This window comes from Mobula hypostoma, chromosome 1, assembly GCF_963921235.1.
Source record: "Mobula hypostoma chromosome 1, sMobHyp1.1, whole genome shotgun sequence".
Taxonomy (NCBI): domain Eukaryota; kingdom Metazoa; phylum Chordata; class Chondrichthyes; order Myliobatiformes; family Myliobatidae; genus Mobula; species Mobula hypostoma.
Window position 1 is genome coordinate 127462629 of NC_086097.1, and position 25772 is coordinate 127488400.

At 45.5% G+C, this 25772-nt stretch overlaps 1 protein-coding gene across 1 annotated transcript; it reads right to left on the minus strand.

Moving 5' to 3' along the window:
* Positions 1-378: 378 nt before the first annotated feature.
* On the minus strand, positions 379-22227 carry bloc1s5 (biogenesis of lysosomal organelles complex-1, subunit 5, muted). Its single transcript, XM_063036948.1, has 5 exons — positions 22014-22227; positions 21607-21689; positions 18402-18531; positions 7480-7538; positions 379-850 (listed from the first exon to the last, which is right to left on the minus strand). Exons 1-5 carry the CDS (start codon positions 22030-22032, stop codon positions 677-679), a joined length of 465 nt encoding a protein of 154 aa, XP_062893018.1. The 5' UTR covers positions 22033-22227; the 3' UTR covers positions 379-676.
* Between the last annotated feature and the right edge of the window lie 3545 nt (positions 22228-25772).

Here is a 25772-nt window from a genome sequence, read left to right on the forward strand (position 1 = left end):
TCATTTCTCTCCAGACGCAGCTTGACCCACCGATTTCCTCCAGCATTGTTTTTTGTTCCACAGAGACAACATCCACTGTCCTGACCTCATCCATCCTCTTGAAACATTCAGTCACATTTGTGGACATTATCTCTCACAAATAAAGCTGTGTTCATTATCTGTAATCAGTCCTTGCCATTACAAATGCAAATAAATCCTGTCCATTCAGTAACTTTACCATTATTGATGAAAACAGTATTTGCATGAGAGCATAGGAGTTCCATGTCTATCTTTATCTAAGTGCAAGGTGGAATGCTGTTCCCTCTAGCATTTTATTTCTTGTTCCAGTCCAACTTTTAAGTATCATTTTTCAATACCCATGTATCCATAATGAATATGTGCAATTAATGACAAAGCACTGCAGTTGGTGGTTGTAGGTTTTTATAGAAATAATGTCACATAGTGCTTGCATAGATGGTCTGTAATTGTATACAAGTCTGCTGCTGCAGCGTGTTGGAGAACTTGCCGTATAATTTCCTTCAGCCACCATAAACACGACAGAAGTCAGTATTGCACCCATTCTTAAAGTAATTCGAGAATGGAATAACTTCACTTCACTTTCCTCTCTTGCCGTTTTCAGTTTTAGCATCGAGCACCAATCTCACATCCAAAAGGTGAGTCTGAGTTTGAGGACCACTCAGAACGTCTTGAACTTTGCCAAGTCCTTTTCCATTGCCGCGTACTGCTGAGTCAGCCAATCAGCTGCTTTTGTATGCTCCACCTCCACCTCGGCAGCTTTGTGGTGCTGCTCTTTCACAAAGGCCTCCCATTCAGCCTTGCGCCTCTCTCTACTGGCTTGCAGCCGGTCAGTCTGAAGGCAATGCAAAGGAAAACATGCAATTAAGCAGATGCCAACAGGTCCCAATGTTACAGAGTGTCCTGACAGTTCATGAGCAAACATTCCTTTTATCAACCGTGCTTAAGGAACAATTTGTGATTTATTTGCTGTATAGTCAACTGCGTTCACCAGCCCTGCCAGGGTGTGAGACTATGTGCTGAGAGATGTACCTAATCAGTGCAGCCGTTGCAGAGTTTCTGTGCGAAAAGACTGAAGTCTGGCATTCAAGCATAGCTTAGCTACTAAGCTTGGCAGAACCATTTCTACAGATGTTGAAGCTGAGCAAAGGTGGGTAAAAGGTGGGTTAAAGGTGCCTTAAAACCAGTTGCTTTGAGCAAATGAGGCTTGTCAGCTATGGTTGGCAGCTCATCTAGAAGAAAAATTCTGATTTCAAACCTCCACTGCTTTATGGGCATACCCACTCATCACACTTATTGGGAAGGCTTGAGGAGTAAACCCTGAGGAAAAATCTGGAGCTGGAGTCCCTAAGACAGTCCTATGTTGACTTCAATGCTAGCTGAGAACTCCTGTGATGCCAGTGGTGCCAAACTGTATCAGTCTCTGCCGTTCCTTTGGATTCATCAGCTGTGCAGAAAGGGAAAACCTGCTGCATGAGCAAAAGCCTGCTCTCCATATCGTACTGCCCTGACTCATGTAGACAGCTAGGACACAACATCTGTTATTGTCCCTAATCAGTAAAGGGCCTACCAATGGTACAATATATGCAAAGTGGGTATGCATTGCTTGTGATACTTTTTTTAAAAAAAGTATACCTTTCAAATTAATGCAAATATAATTGATTCTGGTTAATTGGGGCACATCGGGACAGGTATATTTTGGCCCAATTAAGCAGCTACCGCAATTAGCTTCATGGAAATAGTTTGAAAGGTATAAAAAAGACAAACTGAGAAACAAATTATGTGATGATGATGATGATAATGATGTCGACTCAGACCTGAGAGGCCGGGCCAGCATCGGGTATTTACATGCCTTACAAGGCGCAGTTTGAAAGGCTGTGTGGGGCCACTCCTTGCACAGACATTTTGCAGTATTATTTTACGAGGCCGAGTTGCGAGCTCGACATCAACCCGGCGTGGATGGAGAGCGCACACAGGGGCAGTCTGTCACTGGATTGAACTCGGGAACCTCCGTTCTTGAGCCCGGCACTGATCTCACTGCACCACCAGCTGACCTAACTATGTACTTAAATGAAATACAGAATAAATTAGCACATTATCAATGGTACTAAAGAGGAATTCATCAAGAGTCCGCAATGAACAAAATCAGTGTAGAAACCTAGAGCAAATAATGGACTGGCCTCATGCAATGCTTTCAATGACTGCATCTCCCAAATCTTCATTTTTATTGTAACATTAAAGATGATTGTTGATACCTTAAAAATTCTTCATAGTTCCTAACTTGTCAAAGTGGTGAAATCATTTCATTTTCACTCTTGGCCATTGAAAATGCAGTAAGCAAAACAGTTCAGAATTATCTTATTGATTATTTCTCGCTAACTATCAGTGACAAGAATCACTGCTTTTTGAACACAAGTACAGACAACTGACGCTACTTAAAAACTGTTCGTTCTAAGCACCACGTAGCATCTAGCAGCCACACAAGTGATTGATGCTAGTTGGAACCTATTCAGTCTCCTGCCCCAATTAAGCAGCACAGCACCCCAAGTAAACAGAGGGAATCCTGGCAATGTTCCCAATTAATTTTTGTTCTTTAAGAGTTGTCCAGATTAACCGATAGTCTAATTAACTGGAATCTACTGCATCTTACTGACCCTGCTATAACTGTGAGTTGAAGGAACAGCAATCTACCACTGAAGGGCTCTGTATTATTGGATCACTATCGTCAGATGTAATGAGGTGCAGTGAATAGCTTTTATTTTGTGTGCCATACGGATAGATGATGCAATACAAAATTATATCGAGGTACTGAAAAGAAAACAGAATGCAGAATCCAATATTCTAATTGCAGAGCAAGTGCAGTGCAGGTACACAAATAAAGTTCAAGGGTCACAATAAGGAAGCCTGGAAGATGAAGAGTTCATCTTCTCGAAAGGTTCATTCAAGAGCCTGAACATTGGGACAGAAGATCTCCTCGAGACTGGTGGTTTGTGCTCTCAAACTTTTGTACTTTCTGCCTAATGGGAGAGGAGGAAAGAAAGAAAAACCGGGGTGTGAGGAGTTTCTGATTATGTTGGCAGCTTTCCTCAGACAGTGGCAAGTGTAAACAGAAGGGGTGCTTTGTTTGTATGACGGATTAATCTGTGTGGTTGGCTGGTTTGATAGAAACACAAGATTACTTTCTTGGTCACCAAGTTGTGCTTTGTTTAATTAAAATGGAGATAAGTCAGCTAAACTTGCGACATGTGGGGCAGGTTTTCTAATCAGTAGCCCAGAGATATACTGACAAATAATACAGAATCTACAGACAAAACATCAGAATTTATTCAGACTTCTATATTCTCTCTACTCCAATTTTACTTTGGAGTAAATCTTTAAAGATGGAACCAGGGCAGTAAAACTCCATATAAACACTGCATGCCCTCACCAGTTTATACATTTTTTTAAAATTAGAAAGCACGTCACTTTTGATAAGTTATTAAACATCAAAATAAATCAGTTTGGGAGACCCATATGACGTGAATAGTGTAATCTATCTGCAAGCTTTTTTCCCCCTTCTATTTTTCTTGTCACTTTGGACCACGATTACTAAGGCCTACATTGTATCAAAGGCTGAAACTAACGCAACTTAGAATCGAGAGACATTAATATAAAGTTGCACTCAAGCACGGTTAACCATGCCTTGCATTGCTGTTGTAGACATACAGCATGAAGAAAAATCCTCTTTGGCATAAATAGTCCACGCCAACCATTTATCTAAGCTAGCCCCATTTGCCCCATATCCCGCTAACCCTTTCCTATCCGTGTTGTTACAGTACAGGCCTCAACCACTTCTTCTGGCAGCTCATCCCACACACATTTTACCCAACAAAACAATGCTGGAAGAATTCATCGGGTTAAGCTTTCACAAAGTGGAAAAGGATAGCTGAAGTGAACGTAGATCCTTTGGAAATTGAGAAAGTGGAATTAAAATTGGGTAAGGCGGAAATGGCTGTGTTGGTCTTCACGGTGGAGGACACATCTAACATGCCAAAGGAAGATGTTATGGACCTGCTGGGAGGTAGGACCTTGATGCAAATCTGTCACTAAAGAGGTAGTGCTGAGCAAACTAGCAGGTCTAAAGGTAGACAAGTCCCCTGCCCCCAATGGAATGCATCTCAATGTAGTGAAAGAAATGACAGAAATTATACTAGAGGCATTTGCCATCATTTGCCAAAAGTCACTTGTCTCTGGGCAGGTCCCAACAGATTGGACGACAACAAATGTCACACCATTATTTTTTAAAAAGGAGGATGTAGGAAAAAGTACAAACTATAGGCAAGTCAGCTTAACACCTGCAGTTGGGAAAATGCTTGAAGCTATCATTAAGGAAGAAATAGTGAGACATCTAGATAGAAATTATTCCATCAGGCAGACACAGCGTGGATTCAGGAAGGGCAGGTCCTGTTTGACAAAATGACTGGAATTGGAGGTAATGAACAGAGTGGATAGAGGGAAGCAGATGGACGCTGTATCCTTGGATTTCTAGAAGGCATTTGATAAGGTGCTGCATGAAACAATTTTCTCATAAGGATGGATGGAGCTGGGTAACATATTAAGCATGGATAGAAGACTGAGTAACCAACGGAAGCATAAAGTTGGGGTAAAAAAGTTTTCTCTGGTTGGCAGTCAGTGCTCAGTGACATAGGGTTGGTGCTGGGTTCACAGCTGTTCACCATATACAGCTGCAAGAAAAGGTTTATAAACCTTTAGCAACTACCTGGTTTTCTGAATTAATTACTCATAAAATGTGGTCTGATCTAAGTCACAATAATAGACAAGCACAATCTGCCTAAACTAATAACACACAAAAAATATTTTTTTCATGTCTTTATTGAACACATTGTCTAATTGCTCACAGTCCAGGCAAGAAAAAGTACATGAATCCTTGTATTTAATAATTGGTAGAACCTCCTTTAGCAGCAATAACCTCCATCACATATTTCCTGTAGCCGCTGATCAGAATTGCACAACCGAGAGGAGAAATTTTAGATCGTTCCTCCATACAAAACTATTTCAGTTCATCAATATTTCTGGAATACCTTGCATGAACAGCCCTCTTCAGGTCATGCCATAGCATCACAATTGGGTTAAGGTCTGGACTCTGAGTTGGCCATGCCAAAACACAAATTTTCTTTCTTTTAAAATCATTCTGTTGTTGATTTACTCTTGTGTTTCGGATCATCGTCTTGTTGCATCATCCAACTTCTATTAAGCTTCAGGTGATGGACCACTAGCCTGACATTCTCCTGTAAAATGTCTTGATACAAATTTGAATTCATTGCTCCCTCAACAACTGCAAGCTGTCCCAGGCCCTGAGGCAGCAAAGCAGCCCCAAATCATGGTGCTCCTTCCACCATGCTTCACAGCTGGGATGAGGTTTTGGCATTGGTGTGCACTGCCCTTTTCCCTCCAAACATAGTGGTGTGCACTTCTGCCAAAATGTTTTGTCTCATCTGTCCACAGAACATTGTCTTATAAGCGTTGTGGAACATCTAAGTGGTCTTCTGTAAACCTGAGATTGCAGCAATTTTTTTTTGGAGAGCCGTGGTTTTCTCCTTAGAGTCCTTTCATGAACACTATTCTTGTGCAGTTTTTTTCTTATAGTGGACATATGAACAGAAACTTTAAAAAGTTCTAGAGATTTCTGCAGGTCTTTTGCTGTTACCCTTGGGTTTTTCTTCATTTCCTTCAGCACTGCCGTTGTATCTTTGGTGTGATCTTTACAGGATACCCACTCCTAGGGAGAGTAGCAACAGCACTAAATTTCCTCCATTTGTAGACAATTTCTCTTACTGTGGACTCAAGTCTTCAGAAATGCTTTTGTAGCATTTTCCAGCTTCATGCATCTTTACAATTCTTCTTCTAAGGTATCTGAATGTTGTTTTGATCGAGGCATGGTGCACACAGACAGATCTTTCTTGAGAAGAGCAGGCTTTCTCAGTAACCAGACTTTGTGTGCCTTTTTTTTATAGGGCAGGGCACCTCTACAATGCACACCTTCTAGCTCATCTAATTGCGTGGAACAACTGACTCCAAATGGCTTTTGTAGAAGGTATTACCCCAGAGGTTCACACTCTATTTTGAACCTAGACTGTGATTGTTTAAATGGTGTACTCAGTATTGACAAAAAGTAGTACAAATGTTTGTGTGCAACTTTTAGTTTAGGGAGATTGTGCTTGTCTATTATTGTAACTTAAATGAAGATCAGATCACATTTTATGAGCAATTAACGCAGAAAACCAGTAATTGCAAAGGGTTCACAAACTTTCTTTCAACTGTGCATGTTAACCATTTGGAAGAGGGGACTGAGTGTAGTGATCTAAGTTTTCTGATGACACTAAATTGAGTGGAAAAGCAAACTGTGGAGGATGCAGAGAGATATAGATTGGTTAAGTGAGTGGGCGAGGGTGCGCCAGATGGAGTAAAATGTTGGTAAATGCGAGGTCATCCACGTTGGAAGGAGAAATAGAAGATCAGATTATTGAAAGCTCACAGGATGCTGTTGTGCAAAGGGACTTGTGAATGCTTGGACATGAATTTCAAAAGGTTAGTTTGTGGGTGCAACACCTTATCAAAAAAAGATAAATTGAATATTGGTCATTGCTAAAGACTGAAGTTTTGCTGCAACTGTAAAAACTGGTGACGACACATCTGGAGAACTGTGTGCGGTCCTGGTCTCCTTACTTGAGGAAAAATTCACTGGCTTTGTTGCCAGTGCAGAGGATGCTCACCATGGTGATTCCAGAGATGAGGAGGTTAGCACATGATTGGAGATTGATTCACCTGGGACTATGCTCACTGGAATTCAGAAGAATGAAGGGATCCTACAGCAACATATAAAATTATGAAAGGAATAAATAAGATAAAAGTGGGAAAGTTGTTTCCAATGGTAGGTGAGACCAGGGTTCGAGGGCATAGTCTCAAGATTCAGGGGAGTGGATTTAGAGAGTAGTGAATATGTGGAATGCTCTACCCAGGGAAGCAGCAGATACTGCCTTATTAAATATACTTAAAACACAGTTAGATAGATTTTTGCACTGTAGGTGATTAAGGGCTATGGGGAAAAGGCAGGTAAGTGGAGCTGGCTCCACAGCCAGATCAGCCATGATCTTATTGAATGGTGAATGAGTCAGTCATTTAAAACTGAGGTGCCTGGAGATTTTCTCTCTCAAACTCTCTGGAAATCTCCGCTCCAAGGGTGATTGAACTCGGATCATTTGATATATTTAAACAGATAAATATTTGAAAGATAGAGGAACTGAGGGGTTATGGAAACTGGCGCAGAAGAGGGATTGAGATCAGTCATGATCATATTCAATGGTGAGGTAAGCTTGTGGAGCCAAGAGGCCTGTTCCTACTCCCATTTTACCGTGTTCTTATGCTTAAACTTGGAGTGAGATTGCTTAGTTCTGTGGTACCGACCTGGTCTGCCTCCTGTTCTTTCTGCTGGATCCTGTTTGCAATCTGGTTTGCAGTTTCCACTGAAAAACAAAGAGTGTAAACCTTGTGAGCTTTCCCAAGTACCTACAGAAAGAGCTGCTCAGGATAGCAACATCCATCACCAAAGATCCCCACCATCTGGGCTGCACCATCACCTTGCAGTTATCATCAGACAGGGGGTACAGAAATCTGAAGTTCCACACCACCAGGTTCAAAAACAGCCATTTCTCTTCAAACGCTTGCTTCTCCGACCAACTCGCACAACCCTCAACACCATCTAGAGCAACACCATGCACTTTGCACTACAATGGATTTTGTTTTTATTTCTTGTATAACTTATGCTTAATTTGTGTTTCTGATGCCATGTATCTGTTATGCTACTGCAAGCAAGTTTTTCCATCGCACCAGGACATACATGTACTTGCGCACATGACAATAAAATCTACTTTGATTAGGGAGAAGCACTAGGAGTGAAATTTCTGTTTGGCAGGACGCCACTGAAGTGAGAAATTCTCACTGAGTGATGGGACTGCTGAAAAGGGCTGTGACCAGAACATGAACCAAAACAGTACAGGTACAAGGACTGCAACCAGACACAACTTAGTCACTTGGGAGTTCCCCATTTGAACTAACTTTTTTCGCACATTACAGAACTGACAAGCTTCCAGTGATTTGCTGCATTTAGGACAGTATGTATCCTTTGTCACGTGGAGATGTGGCTTGTTTGCCAGTCGAAAGCCAATTCCCACCTGAAAGTTGCAGCCGCTCTTTTCCACTAGTTCGTTGGCCAGCACCTAGTGTCTGGTTCCAAGTACCTCAGGGGTATAAAATTAGCATATGTGAGATGCTTGCTCCTTATCCCTCTGTCCCCAGGGTATGCACCACACATGCATTGGGAAAGTATGCTCCAGACTTAAAAGGCGGGTGCACTCTTAGCTGAGTATCTGTTTGCTGAATATTTAGCTTTGTCGTTTGTGTAACTTGGAACAAGTGTTTGGTCGAATTTTTTACGGTTTGTAAATAAATGATTAATATGCTTATTCATAATTAGTGTCTTCTGCCTCACCGACCAAACCCGCAAACCTGCTTCCACATTACATCTGTGAAGCTGGGCAAAAAAAGGCCTCATCACCAGAACATAAGAAATAGGAGCAGGAGTAGGCCAGCTGGCCCATCTAGCTTGCACTGCCTTTCAATAAGATCATGACTGATCTGACCATGGACACATCTCCACCCACCTGCCTTTTCTCCATAACCCTTAATTTCCCTACTATGCAAAAATCTATCCAACCTTGTCTTAAATATACTTACTGAGGTAGCCTCCACTACTTCATTGGGCAGAGAATTCCACAGATTCACCATTCTTTGGGAAAGGCAGTTCCTCCCCATCTCCACCCTAAACTTATTCCCTCGGATTTTGAGGCTATGTCCCTAGTTCTAGTTTCACCTACCAGTGGAAACAACTTTCCTGCCTCTATCTATCCCTTTTATAATTTTATATGTTTCTACAAGATCTTCTCTCATCCTTTTGAATTCTAGTGAGTATAGTTCAGGCTACTCAAACCCTCCCCATAGTATAACCCACTCATCTCTGGAATGAACCTGGTGAACCTCCTCTACACTGCCTCCAAAGCCAGTATATACTTCAAGTAAGGAGACCAGAGCTGCACGCAGTACTCCAGATGTGGCCTCACCAGTACTCTGCACAGTTGCCGCATAACCTCCCTGTTCTTAAATTCAATCCCTCTAGCAACAAAGGCCAACTTCCCACCATTTGCCTTGATAGAACATGAGAAACAGGAGCAGGAGTTGGCCACCTGGTCCATTGTGCCTGCTCCGCCATCAATAAAATTATGGCTGATCTGGCCATGGAATCTCCACCTGCCTGCCTTTTCCCCATAACAGGACCCAGCTTTGCTGAATCCATGCTGCGTCTGCCTGATGGGTCCATTTCTTTCCCAGATGCCTTGCTATTTCTTCTTTAATGATAGCTTCAAGCATTTTCCCAACTACAGATGTTAAACTAACTGGTCGATAGCTACTCGCCTTTTGCCTACATTTTTTTGAACCGTGGCGTGACATTCACCTTCTTCCAATCTGCCAGGGCCTGCCCAGAATCCAGAGGATTTTGGTAAATGATCACCAAAGCCTCAACTAGATCCTCTGCCATTTCTTTCAGTACCCTGTTATGCATTAAAACAAGACCAGGGGACCCGTCTATCTATCTTTAGGCCCACAAGTTTGCTCAGTGATAGTGATAGTTAGAACAGAGGTTGCTACCTAAAGGTCGGAAGTACAGTAGTTTTGGCTATAGGCCGTAGGCTGAGCTTAGAAAACCCTTTTTTGGAAAGAAGAGTTTGTTGGAATTCACAGTGCAGTGTCAAAGAGGTGCGGTGAGGGGGAGAAAGGGGACAAGTGGAGTGGGATGGGAAGTTCTATTTTGTGGCACCCACTCGATCCATCTATTTTGATACCAGAATGTTCACAAAGTCAGCTCTTCAGGGGCGCACAAAAGTGTCGGGCAACTTCTGTTTTCGAACTTTCTGCTGCATTCTGCTTGAACAAAGTGAACAGCAAAGGAACAGTTTGAGTATTACTGCTGAACTGGTCCAATGGTTTTTCAGGTGGTTCCAAAGAAGTTTTACTGTAAAGAGTTCATCAAATATCTTTCACAAAGGACAAAAGACAAGAGTTGATTCACTTAATGGTTCATTGGGTCAAATAATTGCCTTCCAAGAAAGCTCAAATTGTAGTCATAGAACACTATAGCACAGAAACTGACCCATCGACTCTGTGCTGAACTGTTATACTGCCTAGTTCCATCAACCTGCACCTAATCATAGCCCTCCATAACCCACCCATCCACCTTTCTCTTAAGTATTGAAACCCAACCCAGATTCTCCACTTCCACTGGCAGCTTGTTTCACACTCTCACCACTGTGAATGAAGAATTCTCCCTCGGGTTCCCCTTGAATATTTCACCTTTCACCCTTAGCCTATGACCACTAATTCTAGTCTCACCCAAATTCTCTCCGCACTCTTTCAATCTTATTGATCTTTCCTGTAGGTAGGTGATCGGATCTACACATAATACTCTAAATTAAGGTTCACCAACATCTTATTCAACTTCAACATAACATCCCAACTTCTAAACTCAGTACTTTGATTTATGAAGGCCAATGTGCCAAAGCCTCTCTTTACGACATTATCTACCCGAGACACCATGTTAAAGCAATTATGAACCTGTATTCCCATATCCCTTTGTTCTACCCCATTCCTCAGTGCCCTGTTCACTTGTAGTCCTACCCTAGTTTGTCCTCCCAAAGTGCAACAGCTTATAATTGTCTGCATTAAATTCCACCTGCCATTTTTCAGCCCATTTTGCCAGTTGGTCCATATCCTGCTGCAAACTTTGATAGTCTTCCTCACTGTCCACTATATCCCTAACCTCGTTGTCATCCACAAATTTGCTGATCCAGTTAACCACATTATCATCTAGATCGTTGATATAGATGACAAACAACAGTGGACCCAGCACACCACCAGTCACAGGCCTCCAGTCTGAGAGGCAACCATTTACAACCATTCTCTGACTTCTCCCATAAAGCCAATGTCGAGTACTATTTACTACTTCATCCTGAATGCAAAGCAACTGATCCTTCTTGACAGCCTCCCACCTGGGACCTCATCAAAGCCTTGCTAATGTCTGTGTAGATAATATCCAATGCCTTTCCTTCATTAACTTTCCCAGTAATATCCTTAAAAGACTCTGTAAGATTGGTTCGACACAACACGTTGACTGCCCCTCATCAGGCTCTGTCTATCTAAATGCTTATAAATCTGGTTCTTTAGAATACCTTCCAATAATTTACCCATTACAAATGTTTGGCTCAGCATCCTATAATTTGCTGGCTTATTCGAAGAGCCACTCTTGATCAACAGAACAGGTTTATCAATCCTCCAGTTCTCCAGCACTTCGCTCATGGCTAAGGATATTTGAAATATCTCTGCTAGGGCCCTTGCAATTTCTGCATTAGTGTCCCACATGGCAAAAGGGAGACCTTGTCAGGCTCTGGGGATTTATCCACCCTAACGTGCTTCAAGACAGCAAGCACCTCCTCTGTAATCTATATATGGTCCAAGATCTCACTGCTGTTTTGCCTCAGTCTATCGACTCTGCGTCTGTCTCCCCGGCAAATAGAGATGCACAAATCTATTTATGATCTCCTCAGCTGTTTCGGTTCTATGAAGAGATGACCACATTTTTCTTCACGAGGACCAATTTTTCCCTTGCTATCCTTTTCCTTATAGTATCTCCAGAAACCCTTAGATTCTCCTCCACCTTGTCTGCCAGAGCAACCTCAAACCTTCTTTTATCCCTCCTGATTTCCCTCTTAAGTCTTCTCTTGCTTTTCTTATACTCAAATACCTCATTTATTCCTGCCTGCCCATACCCGCTATGCACCTCCTTCTTTTCCTTAACCAGGGCCTTAATATCTCTTGAAAACCAAGGTTTCCAAAACCCGTTTGGCTTTCCTTTTATTCTAACAAGAACATGCAAACTCTGTACTCTCAAAATTTCACTTTTGAAGGCATCCTACTTACCAATTATGCCTTTTCCAGAAAACAACCGGTCCCAATCTTTGGTCTTTCGCCAGTTTAGAATCTCAACCTGAGGACCAGACCACTCCTCCCTAATTACCTTAAAACTAATGGAATTATGATCACTAGACCCAAAGTGTCTCCTTACAAAGCGTCTTCTGTCACTTGTCCTGCCTTGTTCCCTAACATTGATCCAGTATCACACTTTTTGTAGTTGGGACCTACATTCTGTCCCGGCTAAGAGCTGTGTGACATTTTCTTTGACTAGTAATGCTACACCCACCACCCCCGCCCAACCCCTCCAGGCTAACATGTCTAAAACAATGGAGCCCAAAAACACTGAGCTGCCGGTCCTACCCCTCCGACAACCAAGTCTCAGTAATGGCTACAATGTCATAATTCCACGTGCTGAGCCATGCTCTAAGCACATCCGCCTTACCTACAGAACTCTTGGCATTGAAATAGACACAGCTCAGAACATTATTCCTATCCTGCTCAACTTTTGACTCAAACAACAGGAATTCTGCCGATGCTGGAAATTCAAGCAACATACATCAAAGTTGCTGGTGAACGCAGCAGGCCAAGCAGCATCTATAGGAAGAGGTGCAGTTGACGTTTCAGGCCGAGACCCTTCGTCAGGACTAACTGAAGGAAGAGTGAGTAAGGGATTTGAAAGTTGGAGGGGGAGGGGGAGATCCAAAATGATAGGAGAAGACAGGAGGGGGAGGGATAGAGCCGAGAGCTGGACAGGTGATAGGCAAAAGGGGATACGAGAGGATCATGGGACAGGAGGTCCGAGAAGAAAGACAAGGGGGGGGGGTTGACCCAGAGGATGGGCAAGAGGTATATTCAGAGGGACAGAGGGAGAAAAAGGAGAGTGAGAGAAAGAATGTGTGCATAAAAATGAGTAACAGATGGGGTACGAGGGGGAGGTGGGGCCTTAGCGGAAGTTAGAGAAGTCGATGTTCATGCCATCAGGTTGGAGGCTACCCAGACGGAATATAAGGTGTTGTTCCTCCAACCTGAGTGTGGCTTCATCTTTACAGTAGAGGAGGCCGTGGATAGACATGTCAGAATGGGAATGGGATGTGGAATTAAAATGTGTGGCCACTGGGAGATCCTGCTTTCTCTGGCGGATAGAGCGTAGATGTTCAACAAAGCGGTCTCCCAGTCTGCGTTGGGTCTCACCAATATATAAAAGGCCACATCGGGAGCACCGGACGCAGTATGTCACCCCAGACGACTCACAGGTGAAGTGATGCCTCACCTGGAAGGACTGTTTGGGGCCCTGAATGGTGGTAAGGGAGGAAGTGTAAGGGCATGTGTAGCACTTGTTCCGCTTACACGGATAAGTGCCAGGAGGGAGATCAGTGGGGAGGGATGGGGGGGACGAATGGACAAGGGAGTTGTGTAGGGAGCGATCCCTGCGGAATGCAGAGGGGGGGGGAGGGAAAGATGTGCTTAGTGTGGGATTCCCGTTGGAGGTGGCGGAAGTTACGGAGAATAATATGTTGGACCCGGAGGCTGGTGGGGTGGTAGGTGAGGACCAGGGGAACCCCATTCCTAGTGGGGTGGTGGGAGGATGGAGTGAGAGCAGATGTACGTGAAATGGGGGAGATGCGTTTAAGAGCAGAGTTGATAGTGGAGGAAGGGAAGCCCCTTTCTTTAAAAAAGGAAGACATATCCCTCGTCCTAGAATGAAAAGCCTCATCCTGAGAGCAGATGCGGCGGAGACGGAGGAATTGCGAGAAGGGGATGGCGTTTTTGCAAGAGACAGGGTGAGAAGAGGAATAGTCCAGATAGCTGTGAGAGTCAGTAGGCTTATAGTAGACATCGGTGGATAAGCTATCTCCAGAGACAGAGACAGAAAGATCTAGAAAGGTGTCGGAAATGGACCAGGTAAACTTGAGGGCAGGGTGAAAGTTGAAGGCAAAGTTAATAAAGTCAACGAGTTCTGCATGCGTGCAGGAAGCAGCGCCAATGCAGTCGTCGATGTAGCGAAGGAAAAGTGGCGGACAGATACCAGGATAGGCACGGAACATAGATTGTTGCACAAACCCAACAAAAAGGCAGGCATAGCTCGGACCCATACGGGTGCCCATAGCTACACCTTTAGTTTGGAGGAAATGGGAGGAGCCAAAGGAGAAATTAGTAAGAGTAAGGACTAATTCCGCTAGACGGAGCAGAGTGGTGGTAGAGGGGAACTGATTAGGTCTGGAATCCAAAAAGAAGCGTAGAGCTTTGAGACCTTCCTGATGGGGGATGGAAGTATATAAGGACTGGACATCCATGGTGAAAATAAAGTGGTGGGGGCCAGGGAACTTAAAATTATCGAAAAGTTTAAGAGCGTGAGAAGTGTCACGAACATAGGTCGGAAGGGATTGAACAAGGGGTGATAAAACAGTGTCGAGGTATGCAGAAATGAGTTCGGTGGGGCAGGAGCAAGCTGAGACAATAGGTCGGCCAGGACAGGCAGGTTTGTGGATCTTGGGTAGGACGTAGAAACGGGAAGTGCGGGGTGTGGGAACTATAAGGTTGGTAGCAGTGGATATGGGAGATCCCCTGAGCGGATAAAGTCAGTGATGGTGTGGGAGACAATGGCCTGGTGCTCCTTAGTGGGGTCACGATCGAGGGGTAAATAAGAGGAGGTATCCGCGAGTTGTCGGTGTGCCTCGGCAAGGTAGAGGTCAGTACGCCAGACTACAACAGCACCCCCCTTATCAGCGGGTTTAATAATAAGGTTAGGATTAGTGCGGAGAGAGTGGAGAGCAGAGCGTTCCGAAGGAGTGAGGTTGGAATGGGGACAAGGTGCGGTGAAGTCGAGACGGTTGATGTCCCGTCGGCAGTTAGCAATAAAGAGATCCAGAGCAGGCAGAAGACCAGAGCGGGGTGTCCATGAAGAAGAGGAGGGTTGAAGACGGGAGAAGGGGTCCTCGGTGGGGGTGGAAGAGTCCTTGCCGAAGAAGTAGGCTCGGAGATGGAGACGGCGGAAGAAAAGTTCCGCATCGTGGCGAACACGGAACTCGCTGAGGTGTGGGCGAAGGGGGACAAACGTGAGGCCCTTACTGAGAACAGAGCGTTCTGCCTCCGACAGTTGAAGGTCGGAGGGGATGGTAAAGACCCGGCACGGATGAGAGCTGGGATCGGAGGGGGGAGGCTGGGGGTGTCAATGGAGAGGGGAGGGTTGGGGTGAGAGGAAGATGGAGCCTCTGAGGGCCCAGGAGTTGACGGTGGGATCTGAGGAAGACGGGGCTGTGGAGTGGTGGTGGGGGAAGGGGAGACGGGAGTCACAACAGCAGCACTTGAAGACCCGGCCTGGAGCTCAAGGCTGGAGTCGCAGTTGGTGGTTGCGCAATCGCTGTGAAGGTGTCCATGGTCGTTGCTGGAGTCCGGATTTTGAATATGCCCTGAGGTGTTGGAGCCGCCGAGATCAATGGCAGGTGCCGCAATCTGAAGTTCATGCCTGCTAGCGTCAGGGCCGGCAGGCTCTGGAGTCCGTAGATGTAGGATCTTGCGATCTTTGCCTAACATGACAAAGTCAAAAAAACGGCGATTGCAGGCGTGAATCCGACGGAGGATGAAATAACGGGTAGGACCATTACAGACGGCGAAGAAAGTGTCCCGAAGGTATGGAAGGGTCTGGGATAGGGACACCAAGTACCTCCTCATGGCGGAGAGCATCGCCTTCAGAGCTTGACGGGAGAAGCGGCGAGAGGCAGAGTCAATAAAATGTGAGTACCTGGGATCCTCAGAAGGTCCAAATTGAGAGGCTTGGAAACGAATCCTAAAGCCAACTGGAGTAAGTTGGCGACGGAGGCACGTTCCAAGAAAGGATATATGGCTGTGATAGCGAGTCTGAGTCAAAGTGTGGTCGAAAAGTTGAAGAGCCGAAGAAATTACAGATGGGAGCAGTGAGAGATGGTTTCACTGAACTCCTGTCGAAGAGAGGATCTAAACTTCTTCGGTGTAGGCATCACCGGAAGAGGCTTCGCAGTAGTGAATTTAAACGCAAACAACAGGAATTCTGCAGATGCTGGAAATAAGCACATCTTTCCCTCCCCCTCTCTCTCTGCATTCCGCAGGGATCGCTCCCTACACAACTCCCTTGTCCATTCGTCCCCCCCATCCCTCCCCACTGATCTCCCTCCTGGCACTTATCCGTGTAAGCGGAACAAGTGCTACACATGCCCTTACACTTCCTCCCTTACCACCATTCAGGGCCCCAAACAGTCCTTCCAGGTGAGGCATCACTTCACCTGTGAGTCGACTGGGGTGACATACTGCGTCCGGTGCTCCCGATGTGGCCTTTTATATATTGGTGAGACCCGACGCAGACTGGGAGACCGCTTTGCTGAACATCTACGCTCTGTCTGCCAGAGAAAGCAGGATCTCCCAGTGGCCACACATTTTAATTCCACATCCCATTCCCATTCTGACATGTCTATCCACGGCCTCCTCTACTGTAAAGATGAAGCCAAACTCAGGTTGAAGGAACAACACCTTATATTCCGTCTGGGTAGCCTCCAACCTGATGGCATGAACATCGACTTCTCTAACTTCCGCTAAGGCCCCACCTCCCCCTCGTACCCCATCTGTTATTCATTTTTATGCACACATTCTTTCTCTCACTCTCCTTTTTCTCCCTCTGTCCCTCTGAATATACCTCGTGCCCATCCTCTGGGTCACCCCCCCACCCTGTCTTTCTTCCCGGACCTCCTGTCCCATGATCCTCTCGTATCCCCTTTTGCCTATCACCTGTCCAGCCCTTGGCTCTATCCCTCCCCTTCCTGTCTTCTCCTATCATTTTGCATCTCCCCCTCCCCCTCCAGCTTTCAAATCCCTTACTCACTCTTCCTTCAGTTAGTCCTGACGAAGGGTCTCGGCCTGAAACGTCGACTGCACCTCTTCCTATAGATGCTGCTTGGCCTGCTGCGTTCACCAGCAACTTTGATGTATGTTGTAACTTTTGACTCCTGTCTTTGTAACATCATTCCCCATAACCACCCCTCTATTCACCCAGGTAGTGTGGTTTCCACCCTGCAACTCTAGCACAAACAAACCTTCCTACAGGTGCCCAGTGAGCCCCTCAGGTTCAGGTGCAATCCATCCCATCTACACAAGTCTCACTTTCTCTGGAAGATAGCCCAATGATCCAAAAATCTGAAGCTCTCCTGCATGCATCATCTCCTCAGCCAAGTGCTAAACTGTATTATCTTCCTATTTCTGGGCTTCTGAATTCAAATGGTATAATAAAAAAGTCTTGTATTACAACTGAGACCATTACAGTCTCTGGGCCTCAGTATCTTCTATCCATCCAGTCCACTTCCATGGTGTTTTGCTTCAAAAAAAAAAGCAAGCTGGTGGTATTGTCAAGGAGCTTCCCACCCTGGCCCTGCACTGTTCTCTCTTCTGTCTTCTGGGAGAAGATAAAGGAAACTGGATGAGCGAACTTAGGAACAGCTGCTTCCTCCTTACTGCTGAGCTAATAATCTCTTTCTTGACCCTTTCCCAGTGGTGTTTCCACGTTCTTAGGCTCTTAATTCTATCTCTCTTACTGTTACTTTAGCATTTACGTTTGCAGTGCTCAGACTGCACCGCAATTGTTAATCAATCTGTTGTTTTGTGCTCACTGTATTTACTGTGAAATGTACTACCACCACGTGCCGTACACTTGGTGAGCGTCATGCAAGCAAGGAATTTTATTGCACCCGGGGATATATGACAATTTAGATCCGATACAACAATTTCAGATAACTAGCTATGCAATCTTTTTCTTTTCACATATCTTACATTCGCAGTTAGTTTGCTTCTGGTAATTTCAAACATATGTTTGATTTTTATGTTCTTTTCTAGTTTCTTCATGTCACATTATCCACCAGAAACCTTTTGCAGCCTCTTTCAGCGCACTCCTTTCATCGTTCAATCTATCGTCTTCCCTCGTATCGAAACCTATCCTTTTATTCCCTACTTTGTTTCTGCCTTCCTCTGCATCTTACAAGTTTTACCTTCAACTTTCTCTGGTTCTGATGAACCGGAATTTTATCTGGGTGGATGTGAATCATGATGGCCATTTCTCTCTTTGCAGAGGCTGTCTGACGTGCTGTGTACTGTCATATACTTATGCTCAGCTTCAGACTGCCAACATGTAAGTAGCTGACACTGGAATGATGGGGGGGGGGTGAGGAGGGGGAGTGAGATGGTGACTGGGGAAGGGATGAGGGGTTAAATGGGGAGGAGGAAAGGATAGTGGAAGGGGGGTAGGGGAAGTGGGAGGGCATAGAGAGAGAAAACTTTGGACTTACGCCTGTGAAGAACAGTGGGAATGTTGCTCTGCAGAGCCTCACAGGCGTTGGGAATGGACTTGCTGCCGAGCTCCTCTATCGTCTTGCTCACGTTCTCGAGCCCTCTTTGCTCTCGGAAGCCACGCTTCACCTTTGGTGACAGGGGGAGAAAGGCCACAGTTATTAAAAAATTCTGCAAAAGTTAGCCATCTTGCACGAGACACCTTGACGTTGAATGATCAGTCCTGGAAAAAGTAATTTCTGCAATCAGTTCAGCGGGGCAGAAAGGGCTTGTGCAAACTGAGAGAGATCACTCGGTAAAACCATGGGACTTAAAAGTTATTAAATTAATTCTTGCTTTATTTCCTTGTGTCACAGAAGGCTCACTGACCTTCACTGTCAGTCCCAGATTGTAACCTATTCTTATCCACATGTACCTTAGTTCTCTCCGTCTACACTTGGGGACAATACACTGCCGCAAATTAACATTCTAACTCACGTCACTGGGATAGAATCACAGCACAGAAGACCACCTTTGGCCCAACTCGTCCACACTGACCAGAATGCCTTCCTGACCTAATCCCATTTGCGTACACCTGGTCCATAATCTTCTACATCTCCTCTATCCGTACACCTGTCCAAATGCCTTTTGATTTGTTATGAGGATACCCACCACTTCCTCTGGCTGTTTGCCATAGATACCCATCATTCTCTGTGTGGAAAACATGCTCCTCTGTTTCCATTAAAATATTTCCTCTTTTCATCTTAAAAACACGTTCTCTAGTTTTAAGGCTTCCCTCCGAGAACAGCACGGTAGTGTGGTGGTTAGCACAACGCTTTACAGTACCAGTGACCCGGGTTCAGTTCCCTCTGGTGCCTGTAAGGAGTTTGTACGTGCTCCCTGTGACCGTGTGGGTTTCCTCCGGGTGCTCGGGTTTCTTCCCACAGTCCAAGGGCGTACCGGTAGGTAGGTTAATTGGTTGTTGCAAACGGTCCTGTGATGAGGCTAGGATTAAATCGGGGGACTGCTGGGTGGCACGGCTCGAAGGGCCTATTCTGCGTTGTATCGTAATGAACAAGTGAATCAATAAAAGAACCGTGACCATTCACCTAACTATGGATGTGTGAGGAACCCAGAGTCACAGGAACCAGGGTCACTAATTTGTAGGCAGAAAGAATTATTATCCATACCTCGTGAAGTGGCCTAAATTTTACAGTAGTCAGCACAGGACACAGATTTAGGGGACAGACTTTAGGGGAAATCCGTGAGTTGCCATAAGGGCAACACAAGAGACTGCTAATCCTGAAATCTGAGTCTAAAAACATTGACAGCTCCTTTCCCACAGATGCCACCGCTCACCCCACTGAGACCCCTCCAGCCAATAGTTCAATCATTGTTGGCTGTCTGTAGCAGTGACGAATGCACCTTATACACAAAAGCAGGGAAATTAAATTGCAAACAATAATGGTGTTGGTAAAACTAGAGTTTCACGTCTAATTAAATTAGGAAGGATATGTGAGGGCTCAGAAGAAGGGATGAGAGACTTTGGCTATTGGATTATGCTGGAGAGCTGGAGTAAAGGCAGATGAGGAAGAGATTTGACTGAGACACACAAGACCAACGACACACAGGAAAGCCGCTCCCATCTTCAGAGGGATCAAGTTCTGTCCAAGGAAGGAGACATCGAACTTTTACAAACCTCCTCCATCAGTTACCATCTCTCTGCTCTTTCCCCCAGATCCCTACAGCCTTTACTTCTCCAGTTCTCATCAACAATCCTCTTGAAAGCGACTACTGAATCTGCAGAGACACATCAGGCAGTGAACTCCACAATGTGCCCTGTCAAACACAGAGAGTACCGGGTTCTGACCCAGACACAAAGATCAGCAAAGGGGCATCGACAGCACTGTGGGAGTGCACGCTGGTGTTGTAATTAAGAGTAACATAAGCTGCACAGTCTGTGGTTGGGGACAAAGACAGCAAGTGGTTAAAAAAAAACCTCCTGTAAATTAAAGACAAAGGTTAGCTTCACTTGTCCCACGTACACAGTGACATAGGGTGAAATGCGAAACGAGCAACACAATCCAAGGATGGGCTGGGTGCACACTTCTAGCATCAAGATCACAAGCCCACAATTTACCAGGCCGTACGTGTTTGGAATGTGGGAGGAAACCGGAGCACCCGGAGAAACCCACGTGGTTACAGGGAGATCCTACAAACTCCTTACAGGCAGCGGTGGGAGTGGAACACCAATCTTGCAAACGGCGCGGCAAAGCGTTACGTCAGCTGCAACGCTATCGTGCCACTCCTGCTCCTGACCTCACAATGGCCTTGCACCATATCGTCTGCCTGCACTGAACTTTCCCCGCACAGTCCTGCTGAAGGGTCTCGGCCCAAAACATCAACTGGTTATTCATCTCCATAGAAGCTGCCTGACCTGCTGAATTCCTCCAGCATTGTGTGTGCGTGTGTTACTCTGGATTTCCAGAATCTGCAGATTTTCTCCTGTTTATGCACTATGTTTTTTTAATACTTTCCCCTTACACTACCTCGACCTGCTTATGTTTTGAAAGGACGTGCCTGGATGGTGTGCAAGACTACCAGACATCCCACCCCTCCTGGAAGTTCCGGGAGTCTCCTGCATATTGATAGTGGCTCCCTGATGCACACAAATTATATATATCCCAGAAATCGATTTTTTTGAGAGTGAGCAAGCGAGAAAGAGAGAGAGAGAGAGAGAGAGAGAGAGAGCGCGCGCACGCCATGGTAGAGTGTTCCAAAAAAAGAAAATATAAAACGTATGTCACCCCAGACTACACTAAAGTGTACCCTTATGCCTAATAGGGGTCAAAAATAATGACAGTGTTGCTCGCTGCACTGTTTGCAACAGTGACTTTTCTATTGCCCATGGTGGGTTAAGACTGTAAAAGACATGTTGAGGTGAGTTTAACAGGTGTCATTCGTTCATTAGCATAGCTAATGTTATTTAAACTAGCTGGCCAGCTGTTAAGGAGCTACTCTATTGCAGACATCCCACCTCTCCCGGAAGTCTCCCACAAATTGATGGTGCTACCTCCCTGAAATGAGTTTTTGCAGGGTGGGATGTCTGGACTACGATCTTCACAGTACCTTGGTACATGTGGCAATAACAATACCAATTCCAATTTCAAAAGATTCCAGTCCAGTGCAAGAGAGGAACACACAGGGTTCACCGAAGATACTGACCTCAAACTCCTTAACAAAATATCGGATTTCAGCCTGGACAACGGGCCTGTGGTCGAACAGTCTGGAGTAAACCTCACTCAGGTCTGAAAAACCAAAGAAGAGTTCTGATAAAGTTACACTGAACGCAGGCCAGGGGGAAGCCTGGATCCATGGTCAACCCCAGGGTCATCTGCTTCCTGCCCCCTGCCCCCCGCTCCTGGCTTCTGCCCTCAGGAACTTTCTCTGATCCACCCGCCTCCCCATGAATCTACCCCGGCCCCGAAAACAACCTCTTAACCCTGGAGATCCCACAGCCTCTGGCCCCAGGATCGCCCCCCTGTCTCGGTAAGTACTGTCCCCTGACCCCGAGCGTCTCCTAAACCTAACCCTTGACCCTCCCCCTATCCCCATCCCACTCGCTCTCTGACCTCTCCGCGCGCGCTCCATCCTCGGGGCTTTTCCCGTCAGCTGATCTACCGCTGGAGCCACTCCGGTCGGAAGAATCGGGGTGGGGGCCGGGCGATCCGCGGCCCCGTTCCGTCACGTAAGTCGCTCCCCTCCTTCAGCTCCGGTCTTTCCCCAAAGCTACTTATTCTTTCTTCCATGGTGCGCGCTTCCTGATGGGTTCGCCCAGCCAACACCTTACGACGCCTCATCCGATGCAATGACCTCCCTCCATGGCTGGTCGATAGTTTCTCCCGCACCAATTAGTGAGGAGATGTAAGGGCTTCAGCCATTGGTTTAATATGTCTACTGCTGCAAAACGCCCTGTGATTCGCTGCATCTCGCAGGCTGGGCAGTGGACAGCCAGCAGGGGGAGCTGCCGGGCGTCAACGCTCACGGGTCCGCTCAGTGGTGCCCTCTCCAGGTCCCGGAAGGAAATACAGACTCTGGGGGAAAACAGCCGAGTCGAAAAACTTTCTTTTGAATTACTTTGCTCAAAGCACAGGGAAGAGTTTGTGGATTTTTTTTTCGATAAGTTGCCAAACATGCCCTCTCATCTGCCATTCCAGTTTTTTTTTAAAAGTTGAAGCTCAAAGTAAATTGTGGTAGCGTAATGCTTTACAGTGTCAGCAATCCGGACTCAATTGCTCCCACTCTCTGTATGAAGTTTATCTGTTCTCCCATGACTGTGTGCCTCTCCTTTCCTGCTCCAGTTTCCTCCTGTATTCCGAAGATGTACTGGTCAGCATTAGTAAGATGTGGGCAAGTCATGTTTGCTCCAGAAGTATAGTGACACTTGCAGGCTGCCCCCAGGACATCCTCGAACTGTGTTGGTCATTCATGCAAACTACACATTTCATTGTATGTTTTGATGTTTCAATGTAAAGGTGGTAAATAAAGCTAATCTTTAAATATAATTCATCTTTGAATCTGAATGAATACAACACAGTGGACATCGACTTCATGAAGGTCTGTGTGGATGAGTGTGTGCCTCTGAGAACATACCAGACAGACCCAAACCCAAAGCTGTGGATGAACCAGAAGATTCATAGTCTACTGAGGGCTGGATCTGTGGCATTCAGAACTGGAGATCCAGAACTACGCAAACTATGGAAGGCTATTTTAAGAGTGAAAACTCATTCTAACTGAAGTTGGAGTGTGAATACGGTGCACGTCAGCTCTGGCAGGAGTTCCAGGCCATTACTTCTGACTAACGTCATGAACGGCTGTGATACTTCACTCCCAGGTGAGCTCAATGCCTTTATGCACACTTTGAAAGGGAGAATAAACTACACCTGTGTGAATCCTTGTCGCATCCTGTGATCTCGGTGTTGGAGGCAAACGTCAGAACAACTTTCAAGAGTGAACCTTTACAAGACATCGGGCCCTGATGCTGTACCTGGTAGGGCACTGAAAACCTGTGCCAACCAACTGGCGGGAGTGTTCAAGGACATTTTCAATCTCCTGCTTCTGCAGTCGGAGGTTCCCACCTGCTTCAAAAGGCTGACAATTGTACCAGTGCCCATGAAGGGCAAGGTGAGCTGCCTCATTGACTATCACCCTGTGGCTCTCACATCTACCGTGATGAAGTGCTTTCAGAGGTTGGTCATGGGTAGAATCAACTCCTCCCTAAACAAGGACCCGCACCCGCTGCAATTTGCCTATCATACAGTGGATGCAATCTCACTGGCTCTCTGCTCAGCCTTGGACCACATGGACAATAGTAATACCTATGAGAGGTTGCTGTTTATTGATTACAGCTCAGCGTTCAACAGCATCACATCCTCAGTACTAGTCAACAAACTCCAAAACCTGGGCCTCTGTATCTGCAACCTTGACTTCCTCACCAGGAGGTAATAGTCAGTGTGGATCAGAAATAACATTTCCTCCTTGCTGACAATTAACTCTGTGTACCTCAAGGACGTGTGCTCAGCCCACTACTCTACGCTGTTTACACCCACGTCTATGTGTCTAGGCACAACTCAAACGGCATCTATATATTTGCTGATGACACAACCATTGTTGGCAGGATTTCAGATGGTGGTGAGAAGGCGTACAGGACTGAGATAGATCAGCTGGTTGAGTGGTGTTGCAACAGCAACCTTGCACCCAATGTCGGTAAGACCAAAGGATTGATTGTGGACTTCAGGAAGGGGAAGTCGAGGGAACACATACCAGTCCTCATCGAGGGATCAAAAGTGGAAAGGGTGAGCAGTTTTCAGTTCCTGGGTGTCAACATTTCTGAAGATCTATCCTGGGCCCAACATTTGATGCAATTACAAAGGCAGCAAGGCAGTGACTATATTTCATCAGTAGTTTGAGGAGACTTAGTATATCACTGAAGACTCCCACAAATTTCTACAGATGTACCATGGAGAACGTTCTAATTGGTTGCACCATCATCTGGTATGGAGGGGCTACAGAAAGTTGCAAACTCAGCCAGCTCCATCATAGCCTCCACAGCACTGAAGACATCTTCAAAAGGCGATGTCTCAGAAAGGCACCATCCATCGTTAAGGACCCCCATCTTCTCATTGCTACCATCAAGGTGGAGGTACAGGAGCCTGAAGGCACAGACTCCACATTTCAGAAACAGCTTCTTCTCCTCTGCTTCCAGATTTCTAGATGGACAATGAACCCATGTACACTACCTCACTATTTAAAAAATTTTTTGCTCTCTTTTTGCACTACTTATTTAAATATATATATATATTTCTTATTGTAATTTATAGTTTTTTGTTCTACCATATAATATGTAATTACCGTTTATTTCTGCTGCAAAACAGTAAAATTTGCAACATATGCCAGTGATATTAAACATGATTCCTATTCTGATACTTAAATTTATTATCAAAGTAGTTACGTGTTACCTCAAGATTAATTTTCTTGCAGGCATTTACAGGAAAAAGAAATACAGTTGTATTTTTATGAAAAGCTATACATAAGCAGACAAAGACTGGCCACCATCAATGTACAGAGGAACTGTGCAAGTAAAAATAGTACTGAGAACATGATTGTAAAGTCATGAATTGTAGAATGGCATCTGCGCACAAGCCTACAGCTGGGGTTCACAGTGTTTGCAAACTCCCAGAAATAACAATATGCAGACAATATAATCAGACAATGCAGGTTGGGCTGCGTCACCTGCATGCAGGACAGAGGGGTAGATGCCTGTCTGGTCAGCTTGGACTAGAAGATGGCCTTCAATCAGATATCACTCGCATATATATTGGACATGCCCTCTAAAATGGGGTTAGGGAGGGATTTGGGAATTGCATTTGACTGATCTACACATTCCAATTCAATGCCATCTGTTTAGCTTTCCCATCAACTATGGAGGCAGGCAAAGTTGCCCATTCTCTCCTGTCTTGTCTGTTTACTGCATAGAACCCTTTGCTGAACAATCAGGCAGGGCATGGGCACTGGAGGGGTGACAGTGCCGGGCAGTGGTGGCACTCAGATCAAAGCCTCCAAGTACATAGACGATGCTACCATCTTCTGTTTGTATCCAGCTGATCGGACTGTGATCAGTTGGAGTTGGCATTGGGGACCAGGGACAACCACAGGAAGAGTTGTGGCCATGCTCTTTGACAAAAGTATGACCAGTCCACTGCCCCTTTCACCATCAGGTCTGACTATCTGAAGCTGTTGGGGATCTGGTTTGGAAGGGCTGAGATATGTACTAAGAACTGGCTGGAGAAGGTTGCCAAGGTAAAAGGAAAGTAGGGACTTCCTCACAATAA